Consider the following 21,320-nt stretch of genomic DNA (forward strand, 5'->3'; position numbering starts at 1 on the left):
TTTACATCTCGTTACCGGTCAGCGTGCTTCATGCATTTGCATTGTGTGAAAAAAATAAATAAAGTTTTTAGCTAACGTTAGCTTAGCTTTAGCTTAGCTTTAGCTTCAAGTGCCCTGACAGGAGAAGCAGTAGCAGAGACAGTGAATTATCTCTGGACCTGGTACCGAGTCCAGACCCGGTCCAGACCGCCCGGCGCCGTGACACCGCGTCCAAGCTGAGCAGCAGCCGTGTCCCGGTGGGAGGAGACTGGGGGAAACAACACGGTGGAGCCGGGAGGCTACGGCTGCTACCGCGGCTAAAAACTTTTTTTTCGTTCACACAATGCAAACGGAGGAAACGGGCAGACCGCGAGTAACGATCAAAACGGGAATAATATCGGTGGATTATTAACTGGATGACTGATGCTGCTGCTGCTGCTGCCTGTTTTAGACACCAGAGTGAAGGTAAGAAATGGTTTGATCAGCTGTGTGTCCGCTCGGACGTGTGGTGGACTGAGAGCACGGCGGAGGTTTTTTTTTTTTTTTTTAACCGCTGCTGCTGCTGCTGTGTGTCGTGTGTAACGTTGCGAGGGGTGTGTGATGGGGGAGTCAGCCTCTCTCCCCGCGGTGACGGCTGTTTATCACGGTGTGAATAAGTTAACGTTAGCACTGTAAACTCGTTATATGAAGGAACAAGACAGTAGTGGTCTCCCCTGTGTGTGAACATGAGCTACGTTTAGTTAGCTGGCTGTTACACGTGTTTCTGCTAGACTCAAGAGCAAGTGGGACGGAAAACCTCTGAAGTCAGTTGGCTGAATTTATTTATACGAAGAGCAGAGCAGGGGGCGGGTTTATGTAAGTATGACCGCTTTACGTAAAGCGGTCATCGATTTAAGCCCGCCCACTCTAAACCTGCACACAGAACAGTCTCTGAGGCCTAGCTCCTCAAGGAAAAGATGAATGGGAAAAATATTTTTTACATGTTTTGAGGGACACATTTAAGAAGATAATTAATATGATAAGAAGAAAAATACTGAATTTGGTTTACCCGGTCTTTAAACAGAGTCTTAATGTAGCACATTTCATTAAACTCAAACTCAAATGACTGTGCTGAATGTACACAGCAGTAAGTAGCTATCACGTACAGAAAAGTGTCAAGAACATATCAGACAGTGCACAACGAAAGAGAGAAGCTATATGTTTCGACCATGTACACTGTATGTATATAAGCCTAGCTGGAGACAAAATAAACGACATTATTTGAATCTGAAAACTGACTGATACACAGAGGAGCGCTTCCGTAGGGCAGCAACAGTCATCCCTGTAGATCAGCTGTGACACATGGGAAGATGTGCTGGCTGATGAATCCAGGTGGACAGCATGTGATGTAGCAGCAGCAGCTGTGATGAGCCTCTGTCATGAGCCTTCATGGAGCTCACAGGTCGTCAGCATCCATGAAGGAGAAGCTGTTAGTGAAGAAAACTCCAGTCAGACCATGGTGAAGCACACTGATGTTTCCACAAGCTGACCTCCTGCTTTTAACAGCTATTTACTGGACTTTTCTTTAAACACTGTCAAAGCTACAGGACAGAGAAGTTCATGCCCTGACCCCTTGTGGTTGTTAGGTGGCACTGCGTTACATTGAGAAGAATATGAACAGGTGAGTGTTAAATGTTCACTGTTTCAGGTCTGAGTCTCATCACATCATCCATCATTTATTATCATTTAAAAACACAAGTCTGGCATTTATTTTAACACTAAAAGAAAATATGACATCATTGGTGGAGGGAGGGAACAGATTGGGACAAGAAGGAAGGAAGGAAGGAAGGAAGGAAGACAGGGAAGAAGGACAAAGGGAAAGAAGGAAGGAAGGAAGAACACAGGGAATATGGGAGGAAAGACGGAAGGGAAAAGTGAAGGAAAGATAGATGGAGGGAGGGAACAGATTTGTTCTAGGAAGGAAGAAGGAAGGGAGAAAAGAAGGATGGAAAAGGGAAGGAAAGAAAGACGGAGGGTCATTTGGATCAAAAGAGGAAGGAAGAAGAAGTAAGGACGAAGGAAGGAAGGAAGGAAGGAAAAAATGATTGTGGAAAGAAGGAATAGAGTAAGGAAAGAAAGAAGGAAGGAAGGAGGAAGGGAAAAATGATTGTGGAAAGAAGGAAGAGAGAAAGGAAAGAAAGAAGGAAGGAAGGAGGAAGGGAACAGAGAAGGACAAGAGGAGGGTTAAAAGAGTGTGAAGTTTTGCTGATGAAACCTCTCATTTGTGATTGGGCAGAGACAGGAAGAAGTCCAGCAGAACCACGGCTCCACAGCAACAATGAAGCTAAACGTTAGCTATTAAACACTGATCTGCTACATCCCAATCAGCACAGAATGACTGATGAGTTTATCAATACAATGTTCAGCATGAGCCTATATCCAAAAACCAGTGGAGCCAGCAGAACCACAGCCCAGAATAAGCTTCACAACACTCTCTGCCTGTTCAACAGTCACGCTGCTAGGATTAGCCACAAGCTAACATGAAGCTATCAAAGTGAGTGAAAAGCTTTTCCGTATCAATGAACTCGTCATGTCTCTCACTCAGCATCATCACAGAACATCAGCAGTTGTTGTCTGGAGCAGATCTTCACATGTATGATCAATAAAGTCACCTTTAACCCTCAAATAGAAAGTTAGATTAACGGAGCTCAGTACAAGTCAACCTACCACGAGGCTCCCACAGCAGACTGTTGCCTAGAAACGGGTCAACCCGCCAAGTCTGCAGGGGCTCGTTAGTGTGGCCTTTCAAAATAAGAGCTTCTAACTCATAGATCATAATAAATACATAAAAAATAAATAAAGGAGTGAACGACTTCATATTGTAACAGGCAGATAAATAATAATAATAAACTAAGTGTAGTGCAGCTTCCATAATAACAGAATTACAGTTAGTGGAATTACTAACTCCTTAACTCTGTTACAGCAGCAAGTACAAGACAAATTATAGCTGCTGCGCAGCGATGGGTCGGGTCCGGGCAACTTTTGGGCAAATTTAGGCAATTCTGAGCAACAAACAGGAGAATAGGAAGACAAGACAGTTGTCCTTATAATGTCCAATTTGCATCAGTTGAGGATTGAACCCACAACCTCGGGAACCAAAGACCAGTGTCTATCGCACTAATCGCAGCTAATTGACAAGTGGCAGTTCAACAGTGGCTTCACAAATTGAGTAAGCCATTCAGTGTCATGTAGGCAGAAAAAGAAAAATCAGTTTTTGAGGTAAAATAATGATATGTATTTGTCAAACATCTACTATGAGTCTAAGATGTTAGGAGCCTTCGCACATGGTCCAGTCCAAGCTATTTGGATTTTTAAATTTAGAGGCTTGCTGTGATGCCACCATTAGGACAATTGTCTTGTGTTTTGTGTTGAGGACATTTGACATTTTGATCTGTCATCATCATCACCCTGGCTGGGTCTCGAACTCACAACCTCTGACACCAAGAACCAGCGCTTAACTCAGTGAGCTAATTATCTGGAAGTGAAACATGGTGTGTGTCTTCTCAAATAGACTCAGGGAGTCAGTGTCCGGGCAGCAGTTGTGAACGCAGATTTCTGTTATCTAAACAAAAATCTGTTAATACATAAATTGCATTTAGACAGCAAAATAGCTTGAGGACATTTGACATTTTGATCATCATCACCCACGCTGGGTCTCGAACTCACAATCTCTGACAGCAAGAACCAGCTCCGAACTCACTGAGCTAATTGGCTGGTAGTGAGACCTGCTGTGTAGCCTCATTTATCCACTCAGGTGAGTCAGTGCCCGGGCAGCTGTTGTGATGAAATGGTCAAAATGTCAATAATTCAGTCATCTAAACAAAAATCTGATAATACATAAATTGCATCTTGACAGCATGGAAATGTTGGTGATTTGTTTTTAATGATACGTGTTTTGCTTCATAAGAGAAAATATGATGTTTAAAAATTCCACACTCACATTGGCTGCAGTTGTTCCCATGAGAGCAGAATTCAAAATGTTCTAGAAAATTCAGTTTTTGAATTAAAATTCTGATATTTGCCAAACTTCATCAACCATGACTCCAGAATATTGTCATTTTTTTTCAGGAAGTTTGAAAATGTATTTAGCAAGAATTTGATGGTATATGTTTACAGTACTGTTTACAGTCAAACGTTTTCATGCACTGTAGGCTCAATTTTTGCTTAATCAAAAATCCGAGAAACAAGTTTTGTGGAGGACAGTCTGGAGATGCTCTGTAGCAAGTTTGGTGTCAATTGAGCAAAAATTGTGGGAGGAGATACATTTTAAAAGTTTTACAGTTATTGAAAAAAACAGAGTGATGGACTTCATAATTTGTAATGAGTTTAAGTGGACAAAAGTTTCAGCAGTATTGACGCTACATTGTGGTGAAGTTTCAACACTGTAGCATCTACCGTTGGTTTGGTAGGAATTTTTAAAGTTTTTAAATTTAAACGCTTATTGTGCCCCCCCTAGGAGGGGGGGGCACATGTCCTTGGAGTTGAATGAATCTGGCATGGGACTGAACCTTTGTGCAAAGTTTGGTGAGTTTTCGCCCATGGGAAGTATGACTTCCTTGGAAGAAGAAAGAAAGAAGAAGAAGAAGAAGAATTCCTAGGAATACAATAGTGTCCTGCCCGGACCCTAATAAATAAAACACATTACAGCAGAGTGAGGACAGAGGAAAGCATCAATGTGTTTAGGAATGACTTGGAAATACTTTATAATGAAAACCAGATTGACAATGTATATGGAACATTTGAAGAATATTCACATCATTATTAAAGAAAAAGTGTCCAGTGAAACAACAAAGCAGCAAACTAAAGTCTATAGATGGACCATGGATCATGAAGGGATTAGGAAACGCCTGTCAGAAGACTAATACAGTCTACACAGAATTTATTCAACAAAGAACTAAAGAGGCAGAAAATAAATGTAAGTATCAGAATAAGTGAACCAATATTATAAAGCTCTGTAGAAAAGAAAACTATAGGACAATATTTAATAACACCAAAAACAACACTAAAGGAATATGGGATATATAAAATGTTATTATCAAAAATGGCTCAACACAATGTACTGTACTGTAATACAATAGTGACTAAAGGAAAACACAGTTTTAACTGTACAGGGTTTAGATCTATAGCTCTAGATCTATATCAAATGGAATATTTACTTTTACACATAAAACAACCATAAATTATTATATCTTTTTCTTGCCATGAAATGTGATGATTTGAGCTGTTTTCCATGAATTACAATACTTTTGTTTTACTTTTAACCATGAAATATGATTCATTTTGTTGAATCTCTTTTTAACCATTACATGAATCCTTTAAGTTATCAACTGTGAAACAGTAAAAACACAAATCAAACACTTCAACTGTTAAATTCAGAACATTGCTTTTGCTGGTAATGAACATATTTAGCAGGTTCTCCGTCTATAATGCACATTATCAGTGCAAGCAACACACACACCAACACAATACAATGAGTTCAGCATCCACACAATATATCACAGCTCATAACAGGTTATCACTGCCTTCAATCTTCCTTTAATGCACAAACAATAGTAACTGTAGGTCATGTTCATGTTTCTGTGGGGACGATAAGAGCTTTCTGCTGCCTGAAATAAATCAATGTTGAGGTCAACAAACAATATTATTATATTCTATATTCCTATAATTAGAGCCAATCATCTACTGGGTTACAGCAACATTAAAAAGGACAACATGGATGATGGTTCACAGCTTTAATCAATGTTTTGTAAGTGTTGGAGGACAACGTGGCAGAAAAACTCCCCGATCCATTTCCATGTGAGGACTGCAGTGATGACTGATAGGAAGCCCAGCTCCATGTTCCTCCCAGCAGCTGAAGAACATGAAATAGTGGATATTGTTGACTAAAGATTGTAAAAATGTGCTGTGACTCAGTGTTAGTGGAAGTGAAGCAGTGAAACGTCTCTGAAGAACGACACTCATCATCAGCTCATTTTCTTCTTCTTTACAGAGTTCTTCTCACTCTTCACCTCAAAGCAAATCCTCTGTTGATGGGACCATTACCCAGAATCCTTTGCTCTGTGATGCAGGTGCAGGTTTATGACAGTAGGGGGCGCTGACGTCACATTAGGCAGAATCTCACCTGCACCTGTTGAACTGCACCACACAAAGCTCTGACATAGACAGAGTACTCTAATACAAATACACATACTACTGGTCAACATGTACTCCGTTACAAGTAAAAGTAGCTCAGTCCACATGTTACTGCAGTAAGAGTACAAAAGTACTTGCTTTTAAAGGTACTTAAGTATCCAAAAGTACATCTTTTAAATGTACTGTAAGTCAAAGTCAGAGTCAGAGTAAATGTCTTATTGTCCACATCAATGAATGACTCTAATAGTTTGTAAATGAATGTAAGGAGCTTTTAACTCTTGTTAGTGAGAATGAACTCTTTGCTGCTCAGCTGCACTGATGTGCTGCTTTTAGGGGTTAGGGTTTCCTTCACAGACAAACACAGCTGGTGTCCAATAGGATTTTAGAAAAAGACCTGAAAGTAACCAGTACTTTTCAGCCTTCCTACTAATTAACTCCAGTAAAAGTACTAATATTTGTCTTGGAAATGTATTCAAGTAAGAGTAATAAGTACCAAAGAAATCTAATACTCAAGTAAAGTACAAATCCTCTGGATATGTAGCTATAAGTACAGTACTCAAGTAAATGTACTCTGTTACTGTCCACCACTGGACGTCGCTCTGTAGCAGCTCAGAAACGCTCAAAATGGCCGCCAGCTGTTTGTCACTGTCAACTGTTGATTATCACAGTTACACAACAGACACACACAAACACATGAGTGCCACATTAAAGGCTAGGGAGGCAGCTTTTTTTTGACAGTATTAGGCAAAAACTTACACACTAACCTTGGGGATAATGTAAATGAAGTGATGTGAAAAAAGATCAGACGTCTGAGTCTCCCTATAGGCTCTGTTTTCAGCCTGCAAAGAATCTACCCGTGACGGTTGATTTTGACCAATCACAGAGCAGCAGCCCTTATTCGTATTATTTGGACGTTTTAAAATGTAAGAAAGAGACGTTTTTTCTCTACTCGCTGCTCTGGCTGAGGGGATGAGAACCGTGTGGACTCAACTCAAAGCTTTTTTCTAGATTTCTGCCTCCCTTTCCTTTAAGATTATATTAAAGCAGATATCAGTGGCACGGCCGTTTCGGCTAATGCTGTGTTCAAGGCAGGCTTTTGAAACCGTAAGTTACAGCTTCAAGTCACAACTACGACTTGGTAGCGTTCCAGGTAACCCGTAGCTCGTGTTTTTACCGTCCTGTTGTCTGTGAAAGTTCCCTATAACGGCCACTCGTAACTTCCGACCCGTGAACTCGTACCAGATCGAACTGGTATGACTTCACAGGAAGGAAAAACACAAAGGACGAGTTTCCTTGAACGCACCATGAGTTAGCAGCCCCCGCCCTTGTCAGGCATCAATTGGTCCTCGTGCTACGTCACCACATTCACGCGCATCCCTTGGCTGCACACACAGCCCTTCATGCCGTTCTCTCCCCTCATTGGATAACACTTGTATCCCACAAGGAAAATTTTCTCCTCGGGTTACAGCAGAGCAGAGTGACGGAGAGACTCGTGTTTAGGCTGAAATACTTCATGTAAGTGATTGCTGACGGAAAATAGGACTATTTAGGACTTATATTAACAAAAACATTCCACTGATATCTGCTTTAAACCACTGTGTGTGTGTGTGTGTGTGTGTGTGTGTGTGTCAGATACTCCAGGTGAGGTCAGCAACACTGCAACAACTCTAAAGGTCATTGTCATAGTCGATGGTTCAGTTCACCTTCATGTGAATGTTGTGTGTGTGATAAATGTTCTTTGTTCACTTTGGAGTTTATTTCCTGGAGCAAAGTGCAGAGCAGCAGCAGGTGATTAATCCAGATAAGATAACACCACCACCAACAGGTGAGTCACAGTTCAGAGTGCTACAGGTGACCTTTGACCCAGCGGTTGTGTGGCAGTTTGTTTCCCCGTGTGAAGGTAAGGTGAACAGTCTGAATGTTTTCCTCCTTAACACCTGTCGTTACCTGAGTTCTCTGCCCTTCAACTTGTGGTTGTGTTGTTGTTGTGTTATTATAATGTTACTGTAGCTGAGTCAGAGCTGCAGCTGTAAAGTCTGGACCGACAGAACCGTGTCCTCCATGTTGTGTGGATGTTGTGGGTAGAACCGTGTCCTCCATGTTGTGTGGATGTTGTGGTAGAACCGTGTCCTCCATGTTGTGTGGATGTTGTGGGTAGAACCGTGTCCTCCATGTTGTGTGGATGTTGTGGGTAGAACCGTGTCCTCCATGTTGTGTGGATGTTGTGGGTAGAACCGTGTCCTCCATGTTGTGTGGATGTTGTGGGTAGAACCGTGTCCTCCATGTTGTGTGGATGTTGTGGGTAGAACCGTGTCCTCCATGTTGTGTGGATGTTGTGGATAGAACCGTGTCCCAGGTTCTTCACAGTAACTGAATACATTTAGTGCAGTACAGTTGTGAGGTACTTGTACTCTCCTTGAGTATTTCCTTGTTGTGCTACTTCCTGCTTGTACTGCAGCTCATGTAGCTGACAGGTGAAGCTACTGGTCACTTTGCAGCTGCAGGTTGTAGATTAAAAACACCTGATGAGCTCAGAAACACATGATTAAAGATGGTTATTGGACACAAATCATCAATATTGTTGTGGAGAATCTTTTAGAGCTGCAACAGTTGTTCAATCAACAGTTTTCAAGCAGAAATTTTCAGTTTTCAGGCTCAAAAACTGAAGATTTCCTTGTTTTCTCTATTTGATTTGACGGTAAACTGAATATTTTTGTCTCTTTGATTGTTGCTGTGACAAAACGAGACATTTGAAGACGTGGCCTCAGACTGAGAGGAACTTGAACGCATCATTTGTCTGTATTTTGTGACATTTGATGGAGCAGACGATGAATGGATGGACAGAGACAATAAGTGTCAGTGGCAGCTGGAGAGTGTTTTTCTCTCTGTGAATTTCCAGTGTGAGTGAAATGAATGAATGTTGTGATAGTGGAGCTGTGAGGTGAAATAAGTCTTGGCCCAGTTGTTGTGTGTGTAATAATCAGCTGTAGCTTGTTTGATCCAGTGGTTTTCTACAGGGACGCTGTCCACACAGAGACTGTGTCACATCAACTCAGTGGATCTCAGTCCTTGTGTGTGTCAGTGGATGGAAACAGTGGTCCATGGATCATGTTGCTGGGCTGCAGCTTCATGACGCCATCTAGTGGACTGATAGTAGAAGTACAGCAGCTGATGGCAGCTTCCTCTTCCTCACTGCTGTGTGACTGCATTCAGCTGACACTGATATGAAGCAACAGACTGAAGCTTGATTTCAAACATACTGTTACCAAACTTGAGCTGGCAGACCCTCGGACCGTAGTAGGTGGACCTCCCTTGACGATAGCTCTGTTTAGCTCGTTGTGGTAACTTCAAAAATTATCTGGAACACGTTGGAAGAATTGTGCATTTATTTCCAGCATAAAAAAAAACATACAACACTGGCAACTGGGTCACACACACACGGCTGCACTGCTGAACCCCGGAAACAACAACACCCCCCTTCCCAGAATGCCCTGCTCATGTACCGCGTGAAACCCTCGCCCCTCCCACATGACAGAATCACAGCAACAGGCTGAGCCTGTAACAATACATTTGCAAGGTTAAGCTTAAAACAAATGTGTATTTCTGTTGCAGGTGTAAAACTACGGCATTCACAAAGCAAGGAACTGGAAAATTGTACAAGTATGTCTCAGTTTAAGAAAATGTTTAAAAAAGAAAAGATAAGCGTCTACAAAAAAGAAGAAGGAGAAAGAGAAAAAGATAGATAGACGAGTGGTGTTCTGTTTGTTTTCTTGTCACAACTATGTTTCATCATCTTTAACATTTTGAAACAGAGTATAATATTGGTGTTGAAGTAAGCCAATGTAATTATAACAACAGAGAGGGGCAGCTACTATAAGTTTTCTTCATCCTGCTCCTTTTCATTCATGGTGACAATGTGCAGCTACATTATGTAATTTTGTGCAACCTTGTGAAGAATGTACACCATGAATGGAATAAACCAAAATGAAATGAAAAGCAGAGAAGAAGAGCCAATCAGTGGAGGAGCAGCTGGAGACATGATGGACATGTGAGCTGCTGTGCAGATGAATGATGTGTGTTTCCTCTGCAGGTGAAGCTACAAAGTGTGTGTGAGCTGATGTGGATGTGAGCTCAGCAGCATGGATCAGTGTGAGGACAGAGAGGAGGGAGCCCCTCCCTCTAAGAAACGCAGGACCACAGGTCAAAGGTCAGATGAGCATCTCTAACTGTCCATGACTCAGATCACTGCTCCATCATTATTCACACTCAAAGCTCTGTGTGTGTGTGTTGTGTTCAAGGCCAAAGCAGCAGCACAAGACACAGTCTGCTGGACCTGGACCTGGACCTGGACCTGGACCTGGACCTGGACCTGGACCTGGACCTGGACCTGGATCCAACGATGAGTCCATTGGTCGTCATCAGTTTAACAAGAGGCGAGCTTTATTTGAAAGGTCAGAGTTTAAAACAGTCAGGAAGACTTTTCTGTCTAGAAGTCAGTTGTTGTGTTTATTAAAGCAGAAGTAAGCGATCCGGTCGTTTTCGCTAATGCTGCGTTCCAGGCAGGCTTTTGAAATCGTAAATTACAGCTTCAAGTCACAACTTACGACTTTGTAGCGTTCCAGGCAACCCACTCGTGTTTCTCCGACCTGTTTTACCGGTGAAAGTCACTATAACGGCCACTCGTAACTTCTGACCCGTGAACTCGTACCAGATCGAACTGGTACCACTTCACAGGTCGGAAAAACAGGAGTTACGAGTTTCCTTGAACGCACCATAACAGTCCTCGTCCCTACGTCGCCACATTCACGGCGTTCCTTGGCTGCACACACAGCCCTGCATGCCGTTCTCTCTCCTCATTGGATAAAGGTTGTAGGATACGATAAATGTTTTCTCCTCGACTCAGAGCAGAGCAGAGGGACTGACAGACCCGTGTTTCAGTCCAAACACTCTATGTAAGTGATTGCTGTCGGAAGATACAACTATTTAAGACTTATATTAACACAAATATATCACTTACTTCTGCTTTAAAGGGACAACCAGGAGTTTCTATTTGGTTTTAAGAAAGTCTCATGTTAATGTGGATGAATCTACGTTACCACTTGTTAATGGGCCCATTTTAGATAAATCTATGGTTTTGTCTCTATAGTTATTTTGTTATTTTAATTAATGGTGGAAATGCTGGGCGAGCCGACCAGCGTTTCTTTACTTTCGGTTTTGCGGACGCTGCCCGGCGGGTCATGGGAATAACGCTGCCGAATCGCTGTTAATGGTCGGAACTACGATTTCATTGTTGATGAATGAAAACATTCTTGGCAAGATGGCCGTCTTGCGCCGGTCCAAGAATTTCACCGTGCGCGCGGAGACTCATGGGAAATGTAGCCTTTGCCATTGGATAGATCCAAGAGATCTTTATGTGCCCAGTTGAGGGCTGGATTCCCCCCTTGGCAATAGAAGTAGGTTGGTTTAACTCAGACTATGCACATTATGTAATTTAAATGTAATTGAGGATGAACTGCATTCTGTGTTTCATTGTCCGTTATATGACGAAGCCAGGCAGTTTTTGTTTCAGAAAATGAAAAATGTGAAACCAGAGTTGTTTTGGGTTGATGATGATGAGGTAAAGTTGGAATGGTTCTTCAGAAAAGAAGTCTTTACTAGAGCTGCTTTTATAAAAAAGTGCCTGGTCAAAAAGAAAAAGTGAATTATTTATGTGAATGCCACGTGGTTTCTGTTTTTGTTTGGTTTTGTCTGTGCTCTGATTATTTTGATTGGTGTCTAAATATGATGATAATGTGTCTTGTAAGCCCTTATAGGCTGCATGGGCGCCTTAATTGGTGCACGACACGTAAATAAATATAAATTCATTCATTCATTGTAGTATGAAAACACTTTCCAAACGCTTTCCAAAACTTCTCATTGTCCCTTTAAAAGGTTGCAGATATTTTTCAGCAGTTTTTCTCCAACATGCACATTTATCAGTTGTGTTGTTGTTTCAGGACCCAGCAGCAGAGACCAGACTCTCCTGAACCCAGCTGTCTGTCTTTAAAGAGCGATGACTCAAAGAAGGGGCTCTTTAACTTTAAAGGAGGAGGTGGATCAGCTGATCAGATGTAAGAGACAAAACTACATTTCATAGTTTTTGAGTTTCTGTTGAACGTTCTTCCTGTGGAGTCACATTTCAATGATTCTCATTAAAAACTGAGTTATAACTCAGACACACGTTCAGTGAATGACTGACAGCATCCCATGCATCTTTTTTCTGTTATTGCATCCACTGCTGACGCTACTAAATATAACAGCTGCTTTTTGTTCACTTCCTGCAGCAGTCGCTCCACTTCAGTCCGACGCTCCCTTTAGATTTTTGTTTGGACATTTTAACTTTCTTTCTCAACTCACCTTCTCTGGCATTCTTGATTTAACAACACGTTCATGAATCTGACGTAGAGTTGGCTCTCCCCTCCATAAATTGCCCATAGGTGTGAATGTGTCTGTATATGTTGGCCCTGTGATAGACTGGTGACCTGTCCAGGGTGAACCCCGCCTCCTGCCCAAAGTCAGCTGAGAAAGGCTCCAGCTCACCCTCCACCCTAGTGAGGATGAGCTGTAGAGAAGATGAATGAACTTAAAGAGATATTGGTGAATGAGGCCCATTGTTACAAAATGTAGGAAAAGGAAGTCATTCACATTTGTAACCCTTAAAATAACTTTGCAGAGAATTCTTTTGAAAACCTTAAACTGTTAAACATGAGTTGTGTTGTTGTTTCAGGATCCAGCAGCAGAGACCAGACTCTCCTGAACCCAGCTGTCTGTCTTTAAAGAGCAACATGTCAAAGGAAGGGTTCATTGACTTTAAAGGAGGACGTGGATCAGCTGATCAGATGTAAGCTGTAACTGACAGTCAGACTCAGGTTATTGTAGAAAAGAACCAGTTTGTACGACGTGTTGTTGGACCAGGTCTGAAAACAAAGTGTCTCTGTCTGTTGTGAACGTCCTCAGGGGACATATAAAGTCCATCTTGTATTATCTCTCTGTCCTGATGTTGACTTGACACTGATTCCTCCACAGAGTGGACCAGGAGAGCTCAGAGGTTCCCAGTGGTCAGTCTGCCCAGCAGCATCAAACACACCTGGACTCCATATTTATGGTGAGGACATGTCCAACAGCTGCTGTTACATCTGTTGTGTTCACCATCATCTCCATGCTGCACTTTAACCAGTGGATTGTCAGTCTGTCCAACATGGATCTGATGTTTGGCTCCATGGTTGTAGTTTGATGCTGTCACTCATAGAGTTTCTGTTCCAGCTGCTGGAGGAGAACATGGTCACTTTTGTCAAGAACGAGTTGAAGAAGATCCACAAGGCTCTGGGTCCAGATTACCCAGAATGCTCAGGGAGTCAGAGGGAGGACGAGGATGATGAAGAGCAGAGGAGGAGCAGCAGAGAGGCATTAGTGAAGATCACAGTGAACTTCCTGAGGAGGATGAAGCAGGAGGAGCTGGCTGAGCGTCTGCAGAGCGGTAAGAGGATTTCTCTAAAGCCAGTGTAATGGCGTGTTCCCACCAAACGTGATGATGCGTTGTTGCGCGTCGAGATTACATGTTAAGTCAATGCAAAAACGCGTCATCACGCCGGGTGATGCGATGGACGCGTTGGCCGCGAAAATCGCTTCCATCGCATCGCTCGAGTTGAAATAATTGAACTTTTGCGGCAAATTTGCGTGAAGACGCACTGCGACAGCCTATCAGCATTGAGATTGTCACCGACGTGCTGACGTACGGACGTACTGGTGTTCCCTTGGCAGTTTAGTTTAGTTTATTATTCAGATCTCCATTAGTACTCACAGGCGGTCAGTCACACAGTAGTACGGAGCTGTCTCCGCTGCGGCCAGAGACCCGCACCTTTCTTTCCTTTCTTTATTAGGATCCCCATTAGCACCTGCCACAGCATCGGCTATTCTTCCTGGGGTCCGAACCGCTGTTCCTGTCCCTGTCCCGCAACGGTGGTTATCTCCGCCATGGTCGAAGAGAGAATGAAATGGTAGGAGAAATGTTGTTGTTTGGGCAGGCTCGTCACGCGACGCGATGCCGTGACAAGGCGTTTTTTTGCATATTGGACAAGCGTCAAAACTGGAGCGTGTAGCGCGACGTGATTTCATTTGACGCGCGATTACATCACGTTCATCACATTTGGTGGAAGACACTGTAACGGAGGTCCGCGGGTGTGCCACAGTCACAAGGTACCAGTAAGGAGAAGTGACAGGTTGTGGCGGCTAGCGGTACTGGTAAACCATAGACTGTAAAAAGAATGGACGCAGTACCGTGACATCACTCATTGGTTTGGGTGAGTCTGTTTTGTGCCACTACTACGGGGATTTGAACTGCGCCATCTTGGATTTTAGGTGGAGTCTACTTGCCATATTTGGAGAGTTGCGGTTGTTAGCCGGCTGAGAACCCGCCCACTGAACTCGGAGCAACCAATTAACGGCTGGTAAACTCTCTGTGAACCTGTCACTCAACGTAATTTATGCACAAATTTGTAGCGTAAACAATCCTAAATCGGTTATGGTACAAACCCCCCCCACAGTGTTCACGGAGGTGGAAACTATCGGTAGAGACCAAAAAAATAAAATGTACCAAGCTGTAAATATATTTTTTAAGCTGTAAAGTCAGCTATTTTAACATGGGGCTCAATTGGAGAGTTGCTCCCTTCTGGTCCCAGCCCCCAGAGGCCGCAGGGGGTACTACAGTTTTATGAACGTGGAAGTGGTCTTCACTTGCAAAACCCACAACTCCCCCCTTGAAGTAAACTCACTCACCCATAAAACACGTGCTAACCAATTTGCCAAGCGGTTGTCAACCTCTTGGCGAAACGGTTAGCATCCTCACCTGCGGTGCGGGAGACCACTGGTTCGATCCTCACCTAGGGCAAGTCCGAACCAAACAACATCGATCACACCGGCCCGACAGTCGGGCGTCGGGTCTCGTCAGGGAGAGTCGGAAGGCGCCGGGTCCGCGTCTGTTTGGTGTGTCCATCTGCGTTGGGGAGCGTCGGAAGCTGTCGGGGTTCGTCGGGTCTCGTCAGGGCCGATTCAACATGCTCAGTCGGGGTTTGTCGGGCGTTGGGGTTGTAGACTCGTCGGGGACTCTGATTGGCTGTGTGCTCACTATGGTGATTCTGATTGGCGGTGCCCTAAGCGAATCAGCGCGGTGTGTGGGAGGGACGGAAGTGACCACAGTAAACAAACGGTGTCCTAGCCTGTCCTACCGTAAAAATGGCACATCAAATAAAAAGAGAAGTAAAGCAATATATTCAGCGGCAATATATATTTAAGCATCAAAGATGTTCAATCAAACCCACATAGCTTGAAACAACGTTCAAAACACACACAGCTAGTGTCACAACTAAGCATATAAAGTCCGGTGTGTTTCACTGTTTCCTTTCTCCCGACTGTGGCCGACGAGAGGCAACAGACTCGTCGAACAAGAGGCCGTCGGCATCGGGGTGCATCGGGGCGGTGTGTGGGGGCCTTAAAGATTCAACATGATGGACAAATGAGACGTTCACTGACATCAACACATGGAGGGAAACATGTTCATATAGTCGTTATTCAGAGGAATTAAAATGTTAAATTGTTTTCTTTATGAATTTTACTATGTTTTTGTTTATTTAGGAACTCCTCGTGCAGTTTGTGGACGTAAACTCAAATCTGTCCTGAAGGAGAAGTTCCAGTGTGTGTTTGAGGGCATCGCTAAAGCAGGAAACCCAACCCTTCTGAACCAGATCTACACAGAGCTCTACATCACAGAGGGAGGGGCTGGAGGGGTCAATGATGAACATGAGGTCAGACAGATTGAAACAGCGTCCAGGAAACCACACAGACCAGAAACAACCATCAGACAAGAAGACATCTTTAAAGCCCCACCTGGAAGAGACCGACCAATCAGAAGAGTGATGACAAAGGGAGTGGCTGGCATTGGGAAAACAGTCTTAACACAGAAGTTCACTCTGGACTGGGCTGAAGACAAAGACAACCAGGACATACACTTCACATTTCCCTTCACCTTCAGACAGCTGAATGTGCTGGAAGAGAAAAAGTTCAGCTTGGTGGAACTTGTTCATCACTTCTTCTCTGAAACCAAAGAAGCAGGAATCTGCAGGTTTGATCAGTTCCAGGTCGTCTTCATCTTTGACGGTCTGGACGAGTGTCGACTTCCTCTGGACTTCCACAACACTGAGATCCTGACTGATGTGACAGAGTCCACCTCAGTCAACGTGCTGCTGACCAACCTCATCAGGGGGAACCTGCTTCCCTCTGCTCGCCTCTGGATTACCACACGACCTGCAGCAGCCAATCAGATCCCTCCTTACTGTGTTGACATGGTGACAGAGGTCAGAGGGTTCACTGACCCACAGAAGGAGGAGTACTTCAGGAAGAGGTTCAGAGATGAGCAGCAGGCCAGAGAGATCATCTCCTACATCGAGACATCACAAAGCCTCCACATCATGTGCTACATCCCAGTCTTCTGCTGGATCACTGCTACAGTTCTGGAGGAGCTGTTGAAGACCAGAGAGGGGGGAGTGCTGCCCAAGACCCTGACTGAGATGTACATCCACTTCCTGGTGGTTCATCTAAAACTGAAGAAGGTCAAGTATGATGGAGGAGCTGAGACAGATCCACACTGGAGTCCAGAGAGCAGGAAGATGATTGAGACTCTGGGAAAACTGGCTTTTGAGCAGCTGCAGAAAGGAAACCTGATCTTCTATGAATCAGACCTGACAGAGTGTGGCATCGATATCAGAGCAGCCTCAGTGTACTCAGGAGTGTTCACACAGATCTTTAAAGAGGAGAGAGGCCTGTACCAGGACAAGGTGTTCTGCTTCGTCCATCTGAGTGTTCAGGAGTTTCTGGCTGCTCTTCATGTCCATCTGACCTTCATCAACTCTGGACTCAACCTGATGTCACAACAACAAACAACCTCCAAGAAGACTGAAACAACAGGAGTCAAATCTGCAGAGACAAACTTCTACCAGAGCGCTGTGGACGAGGCCTTACAGAGTCCAAATGGACACCTGGACTTGTTCCTCCGCTTCCTCCTGGGTCTTTCACTGGGGACCAATCAGAATCTCCTACGAGGTCTGATGACACAGACAGGAAGTGACTCACGGTCCAATCAGGAAACAGTCCAGTACATCAAGAAGAAGATTGAAGAGACTCCCTCTGCAGAGAAAAGCATCAACCTGTTCCACTGTCTGAATGAACTGAATGATCATTCTCTGGTGGAGCAGATCCAACAGTCCCTGACATCAGGACGTCTCTCCACAGATAAACTGTCTCCTGCTCAATGGTCGGCTCTGGTCTTCATCTTATTGTCATCAGAAGAAGATCTGGACGAGTTTGACCTGAAGAAATACTCTGCTTCAGAGGAGGCTCTTCTGAGGCTGCTGCCAGTGGTCAAAGGCAAAGCCTCCAACAAAGCTCTGTAAGTGTAGAGATAGTTGGATATATTCATCATTATATAAAAACCCTTCTGTCTTTCAACAGGACAGATATTTAATTCCTTTCTTCTTTAATTCCCAATGATCATCTCTTCAGATTGAGCGGCTGTAACCTCTCAGAGAAAAGCTGTGAAGCTCTGTCCTCAGTCCTCAGCTCCCAGTCCTCTAGTCTGAGACACCTGGACCTGAGTAGCAACAACCTGCAGGACTCAGGAGTGAAGCTGCTGTCTGGTGGACTGAAGAGTCCACACTGTAGACTGGAGACTCTCAGGTGAGGATCCATCCAGCTGTTTATCTGATGCCACTTGAACACAGCAGCAGGTGTTGACAGAGGGTTCCTGTGTGTTGTTGTGTGTGTTCAGGATGTCTGATCACAGAGGAAGGCTGTGCTTCATTGGACATGTTCATGTTTTTAGTGAACGTTGAACTGAATGAATCAGTTTATAAATGATGAACCTGAGCAGCGTTCACTGTCACCAGAGTGAACACTGCTCAGGTTTTATGACAGTTTTACCTGGTTCTTCACTTTCAGCAGAATATGACTCATTGTTTAAGTGGTAAAATATTTTCTCAGTCTCAACATTTTTAGTTCATTAATTCATATAGTTTGTTAGTGGCAGTGATTAGAGCCTGTTGATGGAGGTAGAAGGAGGTTCTACTTAAAATCAACAGCTGATTATTTATTTAAAGGGCCCATATTATGCAAAATCCACTTTCTACTGGTTTTGTAGTGGTTCTATGTGTTCCCGTGGCCTTTCTATGACGCCTGGAGGTGAAAAAAGTCTGTTCACTCCCTAAATTGATTGCTACACTTTTTTGAGATAGTGTCTCCAAACGGGGAAATTGGAAGTGCTGTGCAGCTTGACGTCACAAAGCACCGAACTCACGTGATTCCACGTCCCGGTACTTCCTTATCCTCTTCCTTATCCTGTCCATCATTTCACATAAAGCGGTGCGGGAGGAGCGGTCAGTACCGCGGTCGCCAGATGATCATTTTGAATCATTGACTGAAAAAACAGCCGTCCGTCATTACAAATGAAATCGCGGACCGGAGAATATTGGAATGGTACCATCACAGTCACAGTTTATAGTCAAATCTATCTATAAATCTATTTATACAAACTAGAACATGTTGAGTAAGAAACACTGTAAACTCTCAGGTTTGTGTTGAAATTGTTGTGTATTTATGATTCTAACCTGTTATTTCCTTCATATCGAGTATGTGAGTGTTTTTCCTTGAAATCCTCTTCAGATTGAGCGGCTGTAACCTCTCAGAAGGAAGCTGTGAAGCTCTGTCCTCAGTCCTCAGCTCCCAGTCCTCTAGTCTGAGACACCTGTACCTGAGTAACAACAACCTGCAGGACTCAGGAGTGAAGCTGCTGTCTGCTGGACTGAAGAGTCCACACTGTAGACTGGAGACTCTCAGGTGAGGATCCATCCAGCTGTTTATCTGATGCCACTTGAACACAGCAGCAGGTGTTGACAGAGGGTTCCTGTGTGTTGTTGTGTGTGTTCAGTCTGTCAGGATGTCTGGTCACAGTGGAAGGCTGTGCTTCATTGGACATGTTCATGTTTTTAGTGAACATTGAACTGAATGAATCAGTTTATAAATGATGAACCTGAGCAGCATTCACTGTCACCAGAGTGAACACTGCTCAGGTTTTATGACAGTTTTACCTAGTTCTTCACTTTCAGCAGAACATGACTCATTGTTTAAGTGGTAAAATATTTTCTCAGTCTCAACATTTTTAGTTCATTAATTCATATAGTTTGTTAGTAGCAGTGATTAGAGCCTGGTGATGGAGGTAGAAGGAGGTTCTACTTAAAAACAACAGCTGATTATTTATTTAAAGGGCCCATATTATGCAAAATCCACTTTCTACTGGTTTTGTAGGTCCTATGTGTTCCCGTGGCCTTTCTATGACGCCTGGAGGTGAAAAAAGTCTGTTCACTCCTTAAATTGATTACTACACTTTTTTGAGATAGTGTCTCTAAACGGGGGAATTGGAAGTGCTGTGCAGCTTGACGTCACAAAGCACCGAACTCACGTGATTCCACATCCCGGTACTTCCTTATCCTGTCCATCATTTCACATAAAGCGGTGCGGGAGGAGCGGTCAGTACAGTGGTCGCCAGATGATCATTTTGAATCATTGACTGAAAAAACAGCCGTCCGTCATTACAAACGAAATCGCGGACCGGAGAATATTGGAATGTTACCATCACAGTCACATTTTATAGTCAAATCTATCTATACATCTATTTATACAAACTAGAACATGTTGAGTAAGAAACACTGTAAACTCTCAGGTTTGTGTTGAAATTGTTGTTGTGTATTTATGATTCTAACCTGTTATTTCCTTCATATTGAGTATGTGAGTGTTTTTCTTTGAATTCCTCGTCAGACTGAGCAGCTGTAACCTCTCAGAGAGAAGCTGTGAAGCTCTGTCCTCAGTCCTCAGCTCCCAGTCCTCTAGTCTGAGACACCTGGACCAGGGTAACAACAACCTGCAGGACTCAGAAGTGAAGCTGCTGTCTGCTGGACTGGAGAGTCCACACTGTAGACTGGAGACTCTCAGGTGAGGATCCATCCAGCTGTTTATCTGATGCCACTTGAACACAGCAGCAGGTGTTGACAGAGGGTTCCTGTGTGTTGTTGTGTGTGTTCAGTCTGTCAGGATGTCTGGTCACAGAGGAAGGCTGTGCTTCTCTGGCCTCAGCTCTGAGCTCCAACCCCTCCCATCTGAGAGAGCTGGACCTGAGCTACAACCATCCAGGAGCCTCAGGAGTGGAGCTGCTGTCTGCTGGACTGGAGGATCCAGACTGGAGACTGGACTCTCTCAGGTATGGAGAGGCTGCTGCAGCCACACACAGTCTGATAGAGGATGAAGAGCTGGAACATTTTCTATGGCCCCGTTCACACCTGGTCACACCTGGTATTAACATCTGTCTCAGGTGATCCATGCATAGGGATGGGAATCGAAAACCGGTTCTTGTTGAGAATCGGTTCCCAGTGTTTCAATTCCTTGGAATCGTTTGCCAATTTTGCAAACGGTTCCCTTATCAATTCCAGTCCCTTTTTTTTTCTTGCCGCGGTCGCTCTGTGAATTAATGCTGGTGAGTCCAACACGGCGGTCGGGTTTAATTACAAGCAGTGTGCCTGTTTATCACTATAAACACGGTAGATGAGGTGAGTGACTGAGCTGTGGCTGGTGGTGGGTGGTCAGCGGCGTGGAGCGGTGCGGGTCTCTGACTGCAGCTCCGCCTGACTGCCAGTGAGTGCTTTGGGACGGGGCTCACGGTAACACCCGCTGCTCGTTGAAAACAACAGTGATCGCCTCATGCTTTCACGTCTGAGTCTCCAAACCAGACACATCTGTAACAACATCTGAAAAGTTGGCAAGTTGCTCAAAATATATATTCATATATTTTTTACTTTGTAACGGAAGCTATTTAAAATTTAACTTAGTAAGTTAGTTAGTAACTAAGTAAATTTCTTCAAAAAATAGGTACTAAAGTAAAAGTAAAGGTACTGATTTTAAAAATTACTCAAAAAAGTACAAATACACAAAAAAGCTACTTAATTACAGTAACGAGAGTAAATGTAACTCGTTACTTTCCACCCCTGCCACTGACGTCCTCTGTCTCAGTCTGACTCGTCCCAACACAGTTTATA

The 21,320-nt window shown here is 43.8% G+C and overlaps 1 protein-coding gene across 1 annotated transcript in view; it reads left to right on the forward strand.

The window, feature by feature from the left end:
- LOC146975198 (NLR family CARD domain-containing protein 3-like) overlaps window positions 1-21,036 on the forward strand; it is a 124,944-nt gene extending 103,908 nt beyond the window's left edge. Inside the window, exons 3-10 of the mRNA XM_085794668.1 lie at window positions 12,917-13,030; window positions 13,216-13,294; window positions 13,453-13,611; window positions 13,887-13,929; window positions 16,669-17,629; window positions 20,050-20,223; window positions 20,315-20,488; window positions 21,015-21,036. Of these exons, the coding sequence (XP_085650794.1) occupies window positions 12,917-13,030; window positions 13,216-13,294; window positions 13,453-13,611; window positions 13,887-13,929; window positions 16,669-17,629; window positions 20,050-20,223; window positions 20,315-20,488; window positions 21,015-21,036 (1,726 nt within the window). The remainder of the gene's footprint in view (window positions 1-12,916; window positions 13,031-13,215; window positions 13,295-13,452; window positions 13,612-13,886; window positions 13,930-16,668; window positions 17,630-20,049; window positions 20,224-20,314; window positions 20,489-21,014) is intronic.
- The last annotated feature ends 284 nt before the right edge of the window (window positions 21,037-21,320 follow it).

The sequence above is a fragment of the Trachurus japonicus genome, chromosome 13 (assembly GCF_045865225.1).
Source record: "Trachurus japonicus isolate A0001 chromosome 13, Traja_1.0".
Taxonomy (NCBI): Eukaryota; Metazoa; Chordata; class Actinopteri; order Carangiformes; family Carangidae; genus Trachurus; species Trachurus japonicus.